This window comes from Hakea prostrata, chromosome 5 (genome assembly GCF_041222555.1).
Source record: "Hakea prostrata isolate BN-2017 chromosome 5, UWA_Hpros_2, whole genome shotgun sequence".
Classification (NCBI taxonomy): Eukaryota; Viridiplantae; Streptophyta; class Magnoliopsida; order Proteales; family Proteaceae; genus Hakea; species Hakea prostrata.
In genome coordinates this window covers 13,532,162-13,549,922 of record NC_142604.1, presented here as the reverse complement: position 1 = coordinate 13,549,922, position 17,761 = coordinate 13,532,162, and the positions used below count along the sequence as shown (strand labels likewise).

The following is a 17,761-nucleotide window of genomic DNA, read 5'->3' as shown; positions in this document are numbered from 1 at the left end:
GCCCAACAAAATAAATAATGATTTTGAGACATGGCAAGGAATGCTCGGCAAACATCAGCAATAAAATGTAACAAAATGATTTCCATTTACAATTGAACTCAATAAGAAATTAGAACCCTAAATTCCATACAGGCATGGCAGGTCCATGTGAAGAAGAAATTAAAGCTAATAAACTGTAACAAAATGTTTCTCATTTCTCATTTACAAGTCAATTACAACCCTAAATTTCACACTGGCAGGTCCATGTGAAAAATCAAAGCTAAAGAATTCGATACCAAAATTGACAATAGAAAATCATTAAAATGTATCTTTTTTCATTTTATATTCTTTTCCTCCCTTTTCAACTCAACTGTGCTCTGGCAAAAGAATAATGTAACCCATGAAGAACTCTCAAACTTGCAGTTAAAATTTTAGTTGAGCTTCATCACGGAAAACCTTTGTCATGACACACGCATGGGAGCAGCCGAAGTTCCAGCAACCTCTTCTCATCTTCTTCTCATGATGACTTTTTCAGGCTCTAGTATTCACAATGGTTACGTGAACAGCTTTCAGTGAAAATGAAGCTTAAAATGGAACTGTATATGGCAACGCATAAACATCAGCCTCGGGTAAGTAACGGGCTCTCGGCCACAAGCTAGAGCTTCCTTCACACATCACATCATTGCTTGGTTTAGATCTTTTTGGTTCAGACTCAGATTTAGGCCGTCTCTCAAAAAGCCAATCTTGATCATCAAAATCAGCACCATCATTCTCAACAACAGGTGGAACCCAGTTTTCAATCAACTCTCTATATAAGGATTCTATTTTCTTCACTTTTCTGCTAGATTTCCGAGATTTTTCAGCGACCTCCAAAGCTTCTATACTAGATCTTCCAGAAGTAGAACAAGGTTGCTCTTCACTGGGCCTTGAATCATTTCCAAACCTCTCTTGCACAATAGTTGTAATCCTTGAGGTAGGGCAATTCTGCACTTCACTAATTTTTGGAGAAATTTCATGCAAACTGGGACCACTAAAAGCTATTGGAGATAACTTCTTGTTGCTGAGTACATCTTGATTCTGTTTCAAAATCTCCTTCGTGGCAATGTTAGTGTTGTTCGGTATTTCTTGACCCTTTTGTTTCCAACTATCTTTCCTGGCAACATTGGTGCTGCTAAGTATGTTTCCCTTCTGTTTCAAATCCTCTTTCCTGGCAACCTTAGGGTTGCAGAGTATTTCTTGATCCTTCTGTTTCGAACTCTCTTTCCTGGCAATATTACCGTTGTTGAGTGTATCTTGATCCTTCTGTTTCAGATTCTCTTTCCTGGCAGTGTTAGTGTAGCTGGATATTTTGTGATCCTTCTGTTTCGAACTCTCTTTCCTGGTAATATTAGTTTTGTTGAGTATATCTTGATCCTTCTGTTTCAGGCTCTCTTTCCTGGCAGTGTTATTGATGCTTTTTTCCTGTATTTTCTCTCTATTGCCAATGTCATTGTTGCTGAGTACATCTTGATCCTTCTGTTTCAAACTATCTTGCTTGGCAAAGGTAGTCCTTCCAGAGGTTGAAGCTTGCTGCTGCCTTCCGGAAGTAGAAAATGGCTTCTCTTCACCTAGTATTTGAGGAATTTTGTATTTTGCTTGCAAAGTGTGATCATCCCTCCCAGAATTTGGAACCTGTAGTTCTTTGCTGAGGAGTACTGCCTGATCCTTCGGCTTCAGACGGATGCGAAATATGCTCCCTTTTGTGGTGAAAATTTAAAGAAAAGTCAGTAACTGTAAGAAGCTAAAAAGCCCAACAATCAAAGTATCCTCCAAAGCGTAAAAGAATACACAAACTCACCATGGTTATGATTACTGCCATCAGCCGGTGGTTCAAATTTTTTCCTCTTGTGGCTGTTTTGAGTGCTGTCAGTTGAGTCATACAAATTCTGGGAACTGATTGGCTGCTCCTGTTCTTCAGTGAGGCCACTCTTCTCCAATTGTTCAGCTTCCTCTTCTGTTCTTTTCCGTTTATCTCCTACCCCAGGTTCTACCTTGCCCCTTTCACTCCTGTGCTTCTTCTCATGTTTATGTTTTTTATCTTCAGCTCCTCCATCATCCCTTGCTTTTTCCTTCTCTTTTTTATCCCTCTTCTTCTCTTTCCTCTTTTCCTTTTTGGCCTTCTCCTTTTCTTTCTGGAGCTTCAGAGTAGGACAAGAACAGTCAATCCAACAATAAACTTAAAAGAGCAAGGAAAAGAGAGAGACCAAGCTTCCATAGACAGGGATTTGAAGAAAAGATAAAACTTCAAATACAACAACAACAACAACAATAAGCCTTATCCCAACTAAATGGGGTCAGCTACATAGATTCTTGCCCTCCAATCAGTTCTGTTCGAGGTCATGCTAGATACAAGGCCTAAGCTATACATATCCTTTCTCACCACTTCTCCTAAGGTTATCTTAGGTCTACCCCTAGCTCTTCTAGTTCCTTCAATATGGATTATATCCCAAAAGATACAACTTCAAATGCACCCCAATAATTTGACATGCAAAGATGTCAGCATAACAGGTTTTTCCTATAGAAGCACCTAGTGCAAGGTTAGAAATAACTCAGTTTCAGCCTCAAAAAGATACAAAATACACACAGAAACAGAGAGAGGGCAGGCACCTTCAAGCGATACCCGGACCTAGAAAGACAGTTACTTCTCTTTCTGTGGCTATTACAACAAAGCAAGTTATACTGAAGATGAGTACATATTTTCTGATACGCAAAAAGCAACTTTCTCATCTGTTTTAAAACTGAACACGAACTTACCAACCCACCCACAACTGACCTGAACCTCTAAACCCCAAGCAGGAAGACCAGCTGATAGAAAACAATAAATGCATCTCACAGATTTGAGGCACAAAGCTTGAAGAAAGGGAAGATGATCAGTTTGATGCAGCAATTGCCAATATGAAGTATTTGCAAGTGACCAGGAAAAGACTAGCAAATTGGAATAAAGGGTACAGACTAACAGAAGTTGCAAACGGTTAATAGGAGAAGTAAAAATTGTGAGCATTCAAACTCTCAAGGGAAGGCAGGTTATGTAAAATACTTAATGAGTGGAAAGTATTCTGAGAGTATTATAAAGTATGTTAATGAATACGAATCCAGTGCAAAAACTAAACAAATATGAGAGGAAATCTCAACATAGATAAAAAATTGAAGGCCTAGTTTTTCTGATTAAATCAAGGATATGATGCCTAAGGTAGTCGAGTCAAATGCCGAAGTCACCATTTGACTTGAACAAATAGCCTGCTACACCTAGAATATATGATTATCTTCTCAAGTACAAAATAGCAAAGAGAGCAACTTAACAAAAGGGACAATGGACAACCCCACTTGAAGATCAAAAAAGCCAGACAGGAAGGGAGCTGAGACAAAAGACAATAAAAGTCTGGAAGTTGTGAACCTTTTCTCTGATGGGGGAAAGTAAAAGAAAGGTTTGGTTTGAAAAGGGAACATTAATAACATATGGAGCAACATCAATAGCTGCCCAACTGCAATTTCAGACAAGAAATTCCATGACCTTAAGATTATGATGGTACAGCAAAACATCATCATCATGAAAACAAGGGTTTCCCTATTTGTTTCTTAAACGCCATATTTTCACCCAGAAATGGCAAGCAGCAGCCCACTAGAATGATTGTTCTCTGAACTCCAATGAGAATACCGCATTCATAACACTTAAATGTAGTGGCAGTATTAGAAGGAGCTCGAGAGTTTTAGGTTTCAGTTCCCCTTAAGACTACACAGGTGGAATATTGAATGGATTCAATTCAGTTATTGTCTTTACTCAGCCATAGAGAAAATGATGTCAAATATTGAACATAATGGCTCTAATCTGTAGCTGGAACATCATCAAATAGCTAATTTTAATGATCAAAACCATCTAGAATAATGTTTAATAGTCCAGCTTCACAAGCACCAACTGGGTTACACTATAATCACAACCCCCAACATCAAACTGAAACCTCCCATGACAGAAACCCTTTGAACAGACTGAAACCACACGACTACCCACAAGAAACTATGATGAACCTTAAAGGGATATAATCACTCTGCACACGTTATGGTCACGGAACCAAAATCATAAAAATATGAACAGATCCTCCAGCCCTAAGTGTTTTCTTGGTATTTATAACTGTACAAAAGTATCCATATAACATCTTCTTAAGAGATCATCCATTCCATCAAACGATTTCTACACAAAGAATCTATACAACAGTACAGAAAGACACCCAAGTTCGTTCCTGAATACTTTTTTTCCAAACCGAAGAAAGTAGTCGAGCATATATGCAAAAATAAGCACACAGCGTGAATGCTCAACAAACCTTAATCGAGTTAATCAACGCTTCATCCAGGGCAACACTCTTCCTCTCATACCCCGGAGGAGGATAAGGAAAGCACCTAGACATCCTTTAACAAGCGCAATCAACACTGTAAAGGAGCTTTAATGGAGTACCGAAACACGAAACGAACTAGAGATCGTCTGCTAATACCCAACAGACCTCCAACCAACCCCAAGAAGACACTGACAATCACAAATCTAGGACTCGATGTTCAATAACTGCGATCCGATCTCAAAAATACCACAAAAGATTGGTACGATATCGAAGTCTGCGAGGAAACCCAGCAGAGAAAACGAAACCCTAGGGTTACGACTTCCGGAACAGACGAAAGCTCCAAAAGCCGAAAGAGATTTCAATCTTTCTGAGAAGCGAAGAAGGGGTATTTATAGCCTAGAACCCCAAATTTTTTACCCAAAAAAAATAAGTACAAATTCAAGTAGGTTTACGATTTCTCCGCTTTTTTTTTTTTTTTTTTTTTGGGAGAAAAGGAAACCTATATAACTTCAATGAACAAATTATATATAAACCCCTGGATTTATAATAAATTACATCTGTTACCCTACAAAAATAATAGAGGGTGTTAACTTTCAAGGGTGCAATTGTAATTGATATATTATAGGGGTGGTAGATATAGTTGATTGCAAACCTAGGGGGTTTATATATAATTTGCTCTACTATAATTGATATTTCACCTAATTGGTTACTATGCAAAAGATTAGGCCATTAGGATGTGGGTTGTGTATGCAATTGAGTTAATTAGTGAGAGTGCACTACAAGTTAACATTCTTAAATGAGACTCAATTTCCTGGTGTGACATTACAACATCATATCAATATGTTCACTTGGTAGACATGAAATCGTATCGATCGGTTTGTTTTCAAATTTTGGGATCTGGCTCCTATGCGATGTGATGTCTAGAGTTTGACATGTGGCTAAGCTATCAATCAAATGATGATAAAGCATATATTTGTGTTGACAAATCTCCTCTCGATATATATGCACCATACGTTTTTTTTTCCATTTGTTACATATGGATCCATCTGGATTCAACGACTTTCATCTCTCTATTCTTGTAATCACAATCATTAGATGTATTAACTCACATGTTGTCTTCCGAAAGCATCACTCGTATGATATAAACAAAGACTCACATTGTACTTAGTCAATGCATCCATCATGGCTCTTTGATCAACAACAAAGGCCACCCATCAAGCTTTTCATTATATGAATAGGTTCAGTAATATATACGTTGACTTTCTAGCCTATGGTGCTAGGCTTTTTTCTTTGTCTAGGGTGTGGTGGATGTGCCTCTGCTTTTCATTGTGGACAACTCTTTTATATCTTTCAGAAATTTTAATATGGAGAGCCTAATATAAGTATCATTTTGCCACACCCCCCCCCCCCCCCGGAAAAAAAAAAGAATAGAAGATAGCAAACAGGACCTTACATCATAGTTTTACATCACAAACCCAGTGCTGCCATTTCCATCACGTAGTGAAGCATTTGAGTATAATTTGAGGGCAATTGGTGAGAGTTTGGATCCTTTATCTTGGCGTAAAGAATTGAACATTACCCTCACACTCCCTTACCACACATAGAGGAGGAAGACCTACATTTAAATATTGACAAGCTGGAGTAGAGGTCCCCCTCCCCCTCCTTGAAGTGTGGTTGTGATAATAGTATTATTGTGCGAGTAGAAGATCCCAAAATTCCCAATTTGGGGGGCTTCTAATATTAGTTGACTCAATTATTATTACTTTCTTTTTTTAGTGTCTCATTGCCATGATCTTGTCTTCATTCAATCCATCTATTCAAAGTCAAACTCATTGACAGGGATTAAAGCTCATTGGTGCAAAATGTAGAGCGTGTTGGAGCTCATTATCTATAGGAATAAAAGTTAAAATGGGTTTATTGTGCATTGTTTCTTATTTCTAGCATGGGCATATGACACATATTTATTTTCTCAAATATCAATCCCTATATAGAGGTCTAGATGGTCACTACAAAGTCAAACTCATTGACAAAGATAAAAGATCCACCGGTACTAAATATAGAGTTAGTTGGAGTTCGTAACATATAGGAATAAAAGTTGAAATGGATTCGTTATACATTAATTTTTGCTTCTAGCATGGGCATATAATACTTTTTTTCTTTCTCATAGATGTTCACCCCTCTTCCTTAGGACTTGTTTGTCCATATTTGAAGATATATTGCTATTTTCTTATATTATTGTTTCTATATGGGAGGCTATCACCAGTGAACCATAAGTTTTACTTATTGTTTCCTAACGTCCAATTATTTAACTCTCGTGACTACCAAAAAAATCAATTTTTTTTTAGCTTCTATACTATTTTAAAAACCAAAATACTGTTTAATTGCATAGTATTTTGGGAAATAATGATGGACTTTAGGTTTTTTTATATAAAACTTTTGACATCAGATGAATAAAAAGTTTCTAGTTTTCTATGATCGTGAACAAGTTAGGTCCTTGGGTGACCCAATAAGCTTTGTGCTTGAAAATTCATAATCTCAAACCATTTATACAATCATCAAATAAGAACCTTATTCGAGAGATGCATTTTACCCTTACTCATATCCTTTGAACAAAATGGATTTGTGAAGGGTAAACATATCCAAAATAGCATACTTATCGCCCATGAGCTCGTGCTCAGAATTCATCTTTACAAAAGAAGGAAAAAAGAATTAATGATGGTCAAATTGGATATGAGTAAGGCATATGATCGTTTAGAATGTAATTTCATTTGTGTTGCACTGTCTCTTTATGGCTTCCCTTGTCAATTGATAGACTGGATAATGTTTTGCATAACCACTCCCCAGTATTCTATCTTATTGAATGGTTGCCCGCTTCCATACTTCAAGCCTTCTTGAGTAATCAATCAAAGGGATCCCTTGTCTTATAATTTGACTTGTGTGCATAAATCATGTCTTCACATCTTTATGAAGGTCTTCGCGCAAATAAATTGAAAGGGATCCAACTCATTCGAGTGGGGAAAAGTTGACTCATTTAGCTTTTGTAGATAACTTCATACTATTTGACCAAGCCACTTGACATGAAACAACCAAAATTTCACAAAGTTATCAACAACTATTGCACATATTGCACATACTCCAGACAAAAACTGAACTTGCAAATAAACCGTACTCATTACAGTCCTAGCACTTCAATCTCAATGAAGCACAAGTTATCTGCCCAAATTCACACTACCACCTCATCAGATTTAGACATTTATTTAGGGATCTGCTATAGGGTTGGAGACCCAAACTTCTTTCTGAAGGAGGTAAAGACACACTGATACAATCCACAATCTCTACCATGCCTTCATATTATATGTCCTGCTTTTTAAATTACTTTCATTAGTGCTTCAAAAGGTGGAAAAGCTTTCACATAATCTCTTTTGGTTGTCAGGAACAAAACAACACATCCACACTATAACCTAAGATACTATTTGCCATCCAAAACAGGAAGGAGGACTTAATCTCAAGCGAATGGGATTGCAACACTCGCACCCCAAAATTTTGGTCTAATCCAAACTATTGATTTTTAATTAACAAACCATCTTGAACTAGTGAACCTTGGGTCAACCTCACTAAAGCAGTAAGTGAACCACCAGATACCTTTAAAGGGAATGCCTTTTCGGAGAGATTCTATTCGATTATTTAGAAATTTAACTTCAAGTTTTTGTGTTAAAGTCGACATAAGTTATAATAATAAAATAATCATCACAGTGTTGATACTGATAACAATGCACCGGCTCAATTCACAAAAGGGTACCAACTTCTTGGAATAATTAAGGATACAATAATTGAGTTAAAAGTACAATAAAGGTAACCCTAAATTCGTATTTGGCCAAACTCCAATATTGCATGTAGATTCTATATCCAATGAAATTAGATTAACACAAATACAGAAAAATAATCAATAAAATTTTCTGAACATGGAGGGTACCAATAATTTAACTCATATATATAACACTCGTCACTACTCTGATGATAATGGCCACTACACTCAGCTTCTGCTTGTCAAACCTCTCCTTCTTCTGCCTAATTATTATTTAAAGCTTTTTCGCCCTTGACCGAAGCAGGGCTCGAAGAGCGAGCCGTGCAAGGACGCGGGGATATAGCAAGGTTGCAGCAAGGTTCTCCCTTTAGGTATGGTGATCCCATCAGTATTGGTCTAGCCCTTGTTGCTATAGATTAGGCTTTCTATCTATTGAAAGGCGTGGCAACCTATCTTCCTTCCTTAAAGATCCTTTCCTTTACTGTTTCTCTATTAATTGCAAGTCAAATAAGGTCATAGAACTCCCTTAAGGAAGCCGACTCTCATTCTTTGAACCAACCTATGACCGAAAAAAATGGGTTCGTCACTCTTTTTCACATACACCGGGAGGAAAGGCAGCCTGGGCCAATGCTCCGCGTTCTATCTAGGTTCCGCTCTTACGTATGCCCCACTTCACATAGAAGAAGGGGAACCTCTTCAATAGAAGAACCCGTGTGAGTGGGAGGGTAACCGGGAAGTGGAATGCCTAGGTATACTTTTCTTATGTACCGGCGCTGGCTCGCTAGTTATATGTTTTTAACATGCATCTAGGCTGGCCGTAATGAATGATCGTTGTTCGGGAACAAAACAAAAGTTGTATGTTGCAAAACTAGGTGAAGAAGACCCTGACTTTAGGTAGAGATAGAAAAAAATTCCCTTTTATGGGTGTCTTCAGCATGCGAAGAAAGCACTCATGGAAAACATATGCGTGCACGTAAGCTTAGAAAAGCTGGACAAAGCCGGTGGTTAGGCAAACACCCCATTGTTTCGTGGTGTTGCAATGAATCCAGTGGATCGTCCTCATGGAGGAGGTGAGGAGCGCACACCCCTTCTCCAAAGCTTGCTAAAAGTGATTCCCTCGAGAGAGCTTGCAAGCTAGTAGCATACCTTTTAGACTCAAAGTGACCCTACTAAATGCGCCAAATCTAATAATGGATTAAAGAACAGTCCTAAGGCCGCATTCATCGAATAGATGACTAAGGATCGATATATATATATATATATATATTATGGCCACTACGCTCAACATTCCTACACTCGTCACTACTCTGATGATAATGGGTGTGAAATGAATGGATTATAATTAAATGGAAAACATCTTTGTTTTGATTCTATATTGCATATGAGGTCATTTGTATGATTGTGGTATAGGACACAAAACATACTTCGGACCATCATCATAGTAGATTGATTGCATGGCTAAAGTGCATACCCCAGTGCTACTCCCCTTGCCAACAAGGGGTTAGTTGTTAGCTTGCCAATGGGATATATGTGAAATGTGAGAATCCTAGGGTAAAATTCAAATAGCCCAATGTGTGTATACCATGTGGCTGTTTAGGGTGAAATGTGTGTATTCCAACAGTCATGTGGTATTGTTGTAGATATGTGATTATGATAAGTGATGAGAGACCCTTAATGATATTGGGGGTATTGTGTGAATGATATGGAATTGCCCCGCGATTGAAGAATATTGCACCTCGACCAGAGTAACGATTAATCCTCACGGACCCAGGCCTTTGTGTGCTAGAGCATATGTTTGAGCATCATGAAATATTGTTGTGTTTGCGCATTAGATGCTTCCCTCACTGGAATATGCGAGTTCACTTTTATATGTATGCATATTCCTTAGATCATACACTACTTGAAGATGTCAATCATGGACATGATTGTGTATGTGGCGTTTGTGCCTACAATAGATCCACATAGATTGCATGAGGTAGCTGGAGACGTAGTGCACTTGAGTACAATTGATATCAGTGTGAGTTATTGGTTATGGTTTTTCAGTGAGTAGCGAGGGACCGTGTCATGAGAGCTGTGTTATTTATCTTGTGTGTATGACACCTATTTGGGGTCGAAACCAGGTATGTCTTTTGTGATGCATCCCAGCTTTCAAGTGGTGAATATATGTGTACAAGTGGTAGAAACGGAATAACATAAGTTTTCCTATTTGCCCTTAGTTATTTGTGGTTTAACTTTGTTGGTTTGGTGTGGCTGGTTCTTGTGACGAATGAGAGTATACTGCAACTTGATCCTGATTTGGTTTGGGAATAATTTGATAAGTGTTTCTAGTGTTGCATTTTGGTTCGGCAAAATTGTGGTGTGACAAGAATTGTTTAGCCTATCTCTTTTATCTCAAAAGGCTTGGGAACTCCCTAATCCTTCATCATTATGGAGTTGTTTGATGAAACATAAATACTTTAGAGATTCATCCTTCTTGGAAACCAAAGCACTACCTTCAGCATCTTGGGGTAGAAATCCTTCATTCAAAGTAAAGCGTTGCTTATTAAAGGATTATTAATGTATACTGGTACTGGCAACAACATTGATCATTAGTCAACAATGGATCCTTAACCGGTCAATTGATAGAGGGTGTTATCCATTTGTGCTACAAACATCACAAACAGTGGCAAATTTCATTTCTTCTACCACAAAGATGTGGAATAGAGATTTACTATATCAATGGTGGCCACTAGAAGTGGTGCATAATATTCTCAAAATTCCCATGACATAGTTCCTTAAGCCAGATCGCATGGTTTGGCAATACACTTCTTCAGGAGACTTGTCTGTTAAGTCCTTGTATAAGCTTGTTTTGCATTCTACTTCAAAGACAGGTACACGCTCTCAAATCATCTCAACTAATTTTCATTGGAAGTCATTGGTGGCACATTCAACACCCACCCAATGTATTGAATTTCTTGTGGAAAGCTCTATACCAACGCCTACCATCATCGAATATGTTGACTTGAATAGAATGCCAAATTCCAACACACTACTTATTCTATGGAACATGCAAACTCAATGCCCAACATCTATTCCTACAGTGCCCCATTTCCATATAGGTCTGGTCATCTTTAAATCTATCAATGTTGGATTCCACCTCTCCCTTTCACGTCTCCACCAGAATTTGATCACTTGTTCATTAATACCACACTCCAAGAGCTTCATCACTACGTGGATGCAATGGAAATTTTATAGAGCTTTATATGAGAAATCTAGGACCTCAACGACACAAGTGATTAGTAGTGCAATAACAAGACAATTTGCTAACTACTGCCTCAGAATGTTCATTCTTTGACACCACCCTCCTCCAATATCTTTTATTGCTAGGAGCCCCTCCTCCCAACTAGGTCAAAATCAATGTGGACGGATCATCCTTTTTTGATAAGCAGGTGGCAGGATATAGAGGAGTAGCAAGAGACGCAAAGGACAATCATATTTTATGTTTTGGCAATGGTTCTGCAAGCTCTAGTGATAAGAAAATCTCTTAAATGGAGCAAGGATCTGAATCTCTCACACGTTATTATAGAAAGTGACAATCAATCGATTATTACTTTGTTTTACTCCTCATCCACCTTGGAAATCCTCTATTTTCTGCAAGATATTCAAGTAATGGCCTCAGATATTCAACATCTTCAATTTCAACATGCACAAAGAAAATAATTTTGTGGTGGATTCTATAGCGAATGCTACATCCCATGAGTGCTTTATTTCCTTGCAACATTCTCCCCTCTTTTCTTTCATGACCTTTGTTATTAGTTCTCTAGTGTTGTTGCAGAATTCGGTCCTTCCCGTACGATCGCTTGAACCTGCAAAAAACATGCTCGACCACACCGGTATTATAGAAAAAACATATTAATTTATGATGAATATGTGGGTATTTATAGATCTTAGGAGAGGTTACCTTAATTGTGCAATAATGGAGTTCGAATAAAACTCTATAATTGTTGCTAACTTCCTAAGAGAGAAATATTATCTGCCAAGAGAGTATTACTTGGATTGTAGTTGTGGAGTCCGACCTGGACTCTAAAAGTAATGCAAAATACCCGACTTAATTGGAATTTTTATCCCTATCTTTAAGGAAGTTAGATGTGATTCAAATTGTACACCTTGCTTAGTGCCTTTGTTTTATTCGTGGTCCAACCAAGTATTGACTCAGTCCGGTTCTCTTTGGTCGATCTAGGTAGGTCTATTATAAACCATCTATAACATCTAGATTTTAAATTGCCTCGGGCTTGGCCCTAGATAAGTAAAGCATTATTTTTTTTTCTATTGAAAAAAAGAAAAAAAATGAATTACCAAGTTGTGCTAAATCACTTTACAACAAAACTACTTAAAAGTTAAAACAACAAAATATCTTCACTTTGATCTTTTTGAGGTAGGTTCATGTTTCTTGACGCACAAAACCTAGTAACTCATTATTGCACACATAAGTTATGTCTGAAACCAACCAAATTAAAAGAAGAAAAAAAAGCAGTCGAAAAATATTTCAATATTTATTTATTATTGAAAAAAATTACTTTTGATGCAATGTATTATAGCTTCATTACTAATTAAACTCTGTTTTTCATTAAATTATATTATCCCTTAACTTCTAATGGTATTATCAGAAGCTATTAAGATTGAATGTATAATATTTATTTAATATATTTGAATTTATTGCAAATAAAAATCTTGAGTCCCAAAAAGGAATATTCAACTATAAATGCCACCCATAAGCGTCTGTGTATCATAACGAACGATGGTCATTGATCCAGGCCGTTGGATAACCGTGAAAAAAGTGGGCCCAAAATTAATGGGATCCTGGCCGTGCGTTCGTCCTACGGTTCACAGGTCCTGCCAGCCATTCAGAAATTACTTTTCTACCCTCATTCATGCACCCCGTAGATCTCATCTCTGCGACTCAAAAAGAATGGAGAAATTCTAGAAAAGATTTGATAATCCGAACAAATCACTCTCTCTGCGCCGCTTCAGATTTTCCTCCATACGTACGAGGCCTGCTCTTCGAAAATTTCTAGGGTTTTATTTATTTTCGAATTGAAATTTTTTTGTCTCGAAATCGGAACCCGACGTCAGATCCCAGAACCACCATTGGTTTATTTTCTTCTCGACATCACCTTCTTCTGTTGTTCTTCACCAAATCCTCTTTCGGGATCGCACCGGACGGCCGTTCTTTTTTCGTTTCTTTATCGTGTCGAAGTTTCCAGGTAAGAAACAATTACAGGAATCAGGCGAGTTTGTATTTGATGATTTGCGCCATTAAAATCGTTTGATTTTCCATAAAAATGGTTTCTTTTTGGTGACATTTTTTAATCGTTCTAGGGCTTCTATTTGGTTTGTTTTCTCTGGAAGGACTATTTGGTCGGCGAATTTATTTGAATGGTCGCTTTTCTGCTTTGATTTGTTTTTAATTCACTCGTTCCCTTTATTTATAATGGCCTCTCACCAAAATCCTAAATTGTATTTCAATTTTCTTAACAGAGCTCTCGATGGAGTAGCAGTATCTTATTTGGGCAATTGTGTGGTGGTTTTGTTCTTAAGCTCTACTAGGCTTCTACGCGTCTCTTTTGCTCCGTGGTTCATCGTTTTTTGGTGATGGACGACGGTGAGATCGATTACTCGAGCCAGCATGTCTTCTCATCAAGTCCTAACTTGGCTGATCAGTTTCCAAGCAGCTGTTCTATGAATAGTTTATTCGATATCGATGATATCTTAAACGATACCCATGCGTGTACCCATACGCACACTTGCAACCCGCCCGGACCTGACAACTCCCATTCACACACTTGTTTTCATGTCCATACCAAAATTCTACCTGCCTCTTCTGAAAATAAAACTGGTAGCGATGACACAGCTGAGTCTGGAGAGAAGAAATCAAAGAAGCGACCTTTAGGTAATCGCGAAGCTGTCAGGAAGTACCGTGAGAAGAAGAAAGCGCGAGCTGCTTCATTAGAGGATGAAGTTGTCAGGTTGAGGACTGTGAATCAGCAGTTGCTTAAGAGATTGCAAGGCCAAGCTGCACTGGAGGCAGAGATAGCCAGACTCAAATGCTTGCTTGTGGACATCAGGGGGAGGATTGAGGGGGAGATTGGTTCTTTTCCTTACCAAAAACTAGCGAAGAATGGTGATAGGATCCAGAACCTCTCGCACCCTCTTTCAGGTGCGTATGTCATGAACCCATGTGATTTGAGGTGTGATGATCAGGCTTATTGTCTACATCCTGGAATGGAAGGCAAGGGTGGGGATGGTGTAGAATTGAGTGGCCAAGGATTTGATACTTGTGAAATTGGAATGGATCAGTGTATGGGGAATCCTAACTTGGGTTTGAAGGACATTCCTGGTTGTGGAAGTGGGAACACAAGTGCTGTTGCAAATTCCTCCAATGGGAGTAAGAGAAGAGGTATCATCTTGAATGCTTCCCTGAATCTTAATTTACTTTTTACAATCTTCTAGTGAATGAATTATGGGGTTTAGTTTGGTTTTTGCAGCACCTAGCATACAGGGAATATTGTCTTTCATAACTTGTGATAATTGCAATTTGGTGATTGTTCTATGCATAACTCTTATGGAACTGCCTTCAATTTTTGTTGCCTGTTCTCATATTGTCATCAGTATGAGTGTTCTGGCAGCTTTGAACTCATTTGGTTTCTCACTAATTCTCTCCCAGACAACCCCACCCCTAAAAGAAGAAGAAGAAGAAAGAAAAAAGCCAACTAGATAACTAAAGTTGTTGGGATTCTTTGTGCTATTGCGCTTGTATAGCATGTCTATGGTGGTGGTACTAGTAATAATAGTTAAGCGTATTCTGACTTGATCCCTTGACATCAACTTCTAACAATTTTATCTGAGCATGCAGAGATGCATAAATTGCTTTCTTTCTTGATTGGGGATGCCCTTGGTTGTGTTTGTTTTGGGTGAATTTACCTTGAATGTGTTTTTATAGTTTCTGTGATGTTTTTCTTAATAGACTTCTTAAAGCAACTCCAAAATTTGTTTGTTTCCTACTCAGGGAACTATATATTTACTTCGTGATTTGTTTGATGACAGTTATAGCTGCCATTGAGGAGTGCATTTTTTTCTTTTTCTTTCTTTCTCTTACACTTCATACACAATGCTTTTGTTCTTTCTAAGGTAGAAGAAAAGTATTTTTTTTTTTTTTTTTATATGCTTATACTCAATGTAGAAATGCAAGCATGTCTTTTTTCTCATACAGTTTCATGTATAGAGCAGCAGCTAATGAGGCTATTGTAGAAAACAATCCTCCAATTTTTTGTTGATGACTTTATTCTAAATTCTTTATTTATAATTTGATCATTGTGTTTCTTCATCAGGAGGAGCCCGTGCAGCAACAGGGGGTTGAAGAGCTACTCGGATTTTGGCTTTAGGGTACATACCATCTTCAAATGAGTAGACATGTGTAGATGCAGCCCTTTTCTTTTGTTTATCTTTTTAACCAAGTTCTATTTAAACTTCGTATGCTATATTTTTGACTCCTTGGTGTTGGGCTTGCTCTTTCTAGCTACTGCCCATATGAGTTGCTTCTGTCACTTGATCTGATTCAATCCAGTCTACCCTTGTCTTTGCCGATCTGATACAATCCAGTCTATCCATGTTATTGTTGATGCAATACAATGCAGTCTTTCAATGTCATTGTTGATCCAATTCAATCCGGTAACCATAACATTGGCATCCTGTTATCTCCCAACCCACATGGCTTCAGTGACTTTTTCCAGTTATACCTAGTTTTAATTTTGTCATATGAATCTGGAAGTTGGCAAGGTCTATTCTGTTTTAAAGCAGTCATTGGCAATGCCAGTGAACAGAGATGCTGGCTTCTTCAATTGTCTGAGGATTGTTTATATCTTTCAAATTATTGAATGTTGTTATTTTGTGTTGATAATATGTATATCATGCCCTCCTCTTTTAAACTGGTTTCTTTTCTTGATTTATTTCCTTCTCTTAAGCTTCACAAATTCTAGATTGCTGCATTTACAGAAAGCAACACGAGATGCTTTTTTTACCTCCCGAGTTTTGTGGAAATATGATTTGCATTCATTCTGGGCTTGCCTTGCAGGCATGTCGTGGGAGACTGTAGCCTAAGGCAGTAATACATAATGTTGTAGAGAAGGTTTGCATAACACCATCCTCCTTTCTGCTCCCAACAGAGAAAGAGCAGAAATGAAGCCTTCATTCATTTCTTCTTTATCCAAGGATGATATTTGCTTGTGGTTGCAAGTCGGTTCAAGTGCTTGCTTATCAGTGGATGCTGCAAGTCTATCCAGAAGAGGAAACAAGCTGTTCATGTCTCATACAAGATATGACAGCAAGTGGAACTTCAGTCTGTAGCATACTACCACAAGAGGGTGAAGACTCACCAAAGCCTGCATCAACATTTAATAAGATCTACTGAGTGGTTAAAATAAGCTTTTGATCCTGAGTAGTCCTTACTGTAATGGCATGCTTTTTGCCTTTTCCATCCATGGGTGAATGAATTTATGGTGAAGGCTGGGGAGAAGATAGTAGCTTGAAATTTGAAATCAAACTTTATGGATAAGTTAATTAGAGGTGATTTATTTAATAGTATCTGCAGATTGGAGTACCATCACTTATGCTGTGAATGGGGAAAGAATTTGTCTCTTGGGATGTGGTGGTGTGATCTTTGCTTTAATTCATTGGTTTAATGTCTTGACTATTTTTTACAGTTTTTGATGCAGCACTACCTAGGATCCGAGGTTAACGCGTTCTCAACCCCCAGTCTCCGAATCCCACTCAAAAAGATATATAAAAAAGCAGTCTTTACATCATTCATGGTTGATTTGCAGGTGATTGTGAATATCTTCAGTTGAGAATCACTAATATAATAAGAGATGCTTGACCTTCCACCGCTCGGGTGAGTCATCTTTCTTTAATCTGATAAAAATAGCTTTCTCAGAGAATCAAAAGTGGGGTTTTGGGGGATTGTCCTTTCTCTTTTGTTGGTATTAAATCTATTTTTAATGATGTCTAAGCATCTCTCATGTGGCTTGGCTGAACTTTCTGGTCAGATTTCAGTGATTGTGATTTTTTTTAAGAAAAAAAATAGAAGAGCTTTAAGATCCCAGCCAAAGGTGTTTGACTTCTTTTTAAAAAGTTCACTATAGCTAAAGCACAACAGATATTTTTGTTACAGTGTTGGGTGGGTGTGTCAGTGTCAAGTAGAAGAGACTAGAGAGCATCAAGCATTGAAATTTGATTTTTTTCTGGTAAAAGCATTGAAATTTGATCAAAATGCGTGAGCATTAGAGATCATGTCTTGGTCTAAGGTCAAGTTATTTTCGTAGCAAAACTTAAATATTTAAGGATTAAGGTTCCACAAGGAAATTGATACTCGTAGATTTTATTTGAATGCAAATTTTACTTTCTTTCTATGAAATATGCATTCAGTGGTGAAGGTTGGTGAAGGGTTTTGATGAGTTGAGACAACTAGGAGGTGGATGTGGTTATTTTCTCTTTGATGTGTGGGATCTTGTATTCTGTGAGTATGATTGCGAATAAAAGAGAAAAAGACAACAAAAAGTACGTATGAAGGGAATCA

At 37.8% G+C, this 17,761-nt stretch overlaps 2 protein-coding genes across 2 annotated transcripts; one reads left to right on the top strand and one right to left on the bottom strand.

Moving 5' to 3' along the window:
* Window positions 1-75: 75 nt before the first annotated feature.
* On the bottom strand, window positions 76-4,689 carry LOC149015289 (uncharacterized). Its single transcript, XM_089155265.1, has 3 exons — window positions 4,335-4,689; window positions 1,817-2,156; window positions 76-1,715 (listed from the first exon to the last, which is right to left on the bottom strand). The coding sequence occupies exons 1-3, from the start codon at window positions 4,416-4,418 to the stop codon at window positions 565-567; spliced, it is 1,575 nt and encodes a 524-aa protein (XP_089011391.1). The 5' UTR covers window positions 4,419-4,689; the 3' UTR covers window positions 76-564.
* An 8,416-nt stretch (window positions 4,690-13,105) lies between these two features.
* LOC149015288 (basic leucine zipper 23-like) lies at window positions 13,106-17,149 on the top strand. The gene is made up of 4 exons (XM_089156471.1): window positions 13,106-13,394; window positions 13,669-14,587; window positions 15,519-15,573; window positions 16,262-17,149. The coding sequence occupies exons 2-3, from the start codon at window positions 13,783-13,785 to the stop codon at window positions 15,545-15,547; spliced, it is 834 nt and encodes a 277-aa protein (XP_089012597.1). The 5' UTR covers window positions 13,106-13,394; window positions 13,669-13,782; the 3' UTR covers window positions 15,548-15,573; window positions 16,262-17,149.
* Window positions 17,150-17,761: the final 612 nt, after the last annotated feature.

Bases quoted from the DNA above. Each gene is read 5' to 3' on its own strand.
- LOC149015289 (XM_089155265.1), bottom strand. From the start codon at position 4,418: ATGTCTAGGTGCTTTCCTTATCCTCCTCCGGGGTATGAGAGGAAGAGT. The intron at 2,157-4,334 runs GTTTGTTGAGCA...CCTACTCTGAAG, and splicing joins CGTTGATTAACTCGATTAAG to CTCCAGAAAGAAAAGGAGAA. The intron at 1,716-1,816 runs GTGAGTTTGTGT...TCACCACAAAAG, and splicing joins TGGCAGTAATCATAACCATG to GGAGCATATTTCGCATCCGT.
- LOC149015288 (XM_089156471.1), top strand. From the start codon at position 13,783: ATGGACGACGGTGAGATCGATTACTCGAGCCAGCATGTCTTCTCATCA. The intron at 14,588-15,518 runs GTATCATCTTGA...TTTCTTCATCAG, and splicing joins CAATGGGAGTAAGAGAAGAG to GAGGAGCCCGTGCAGCAACA.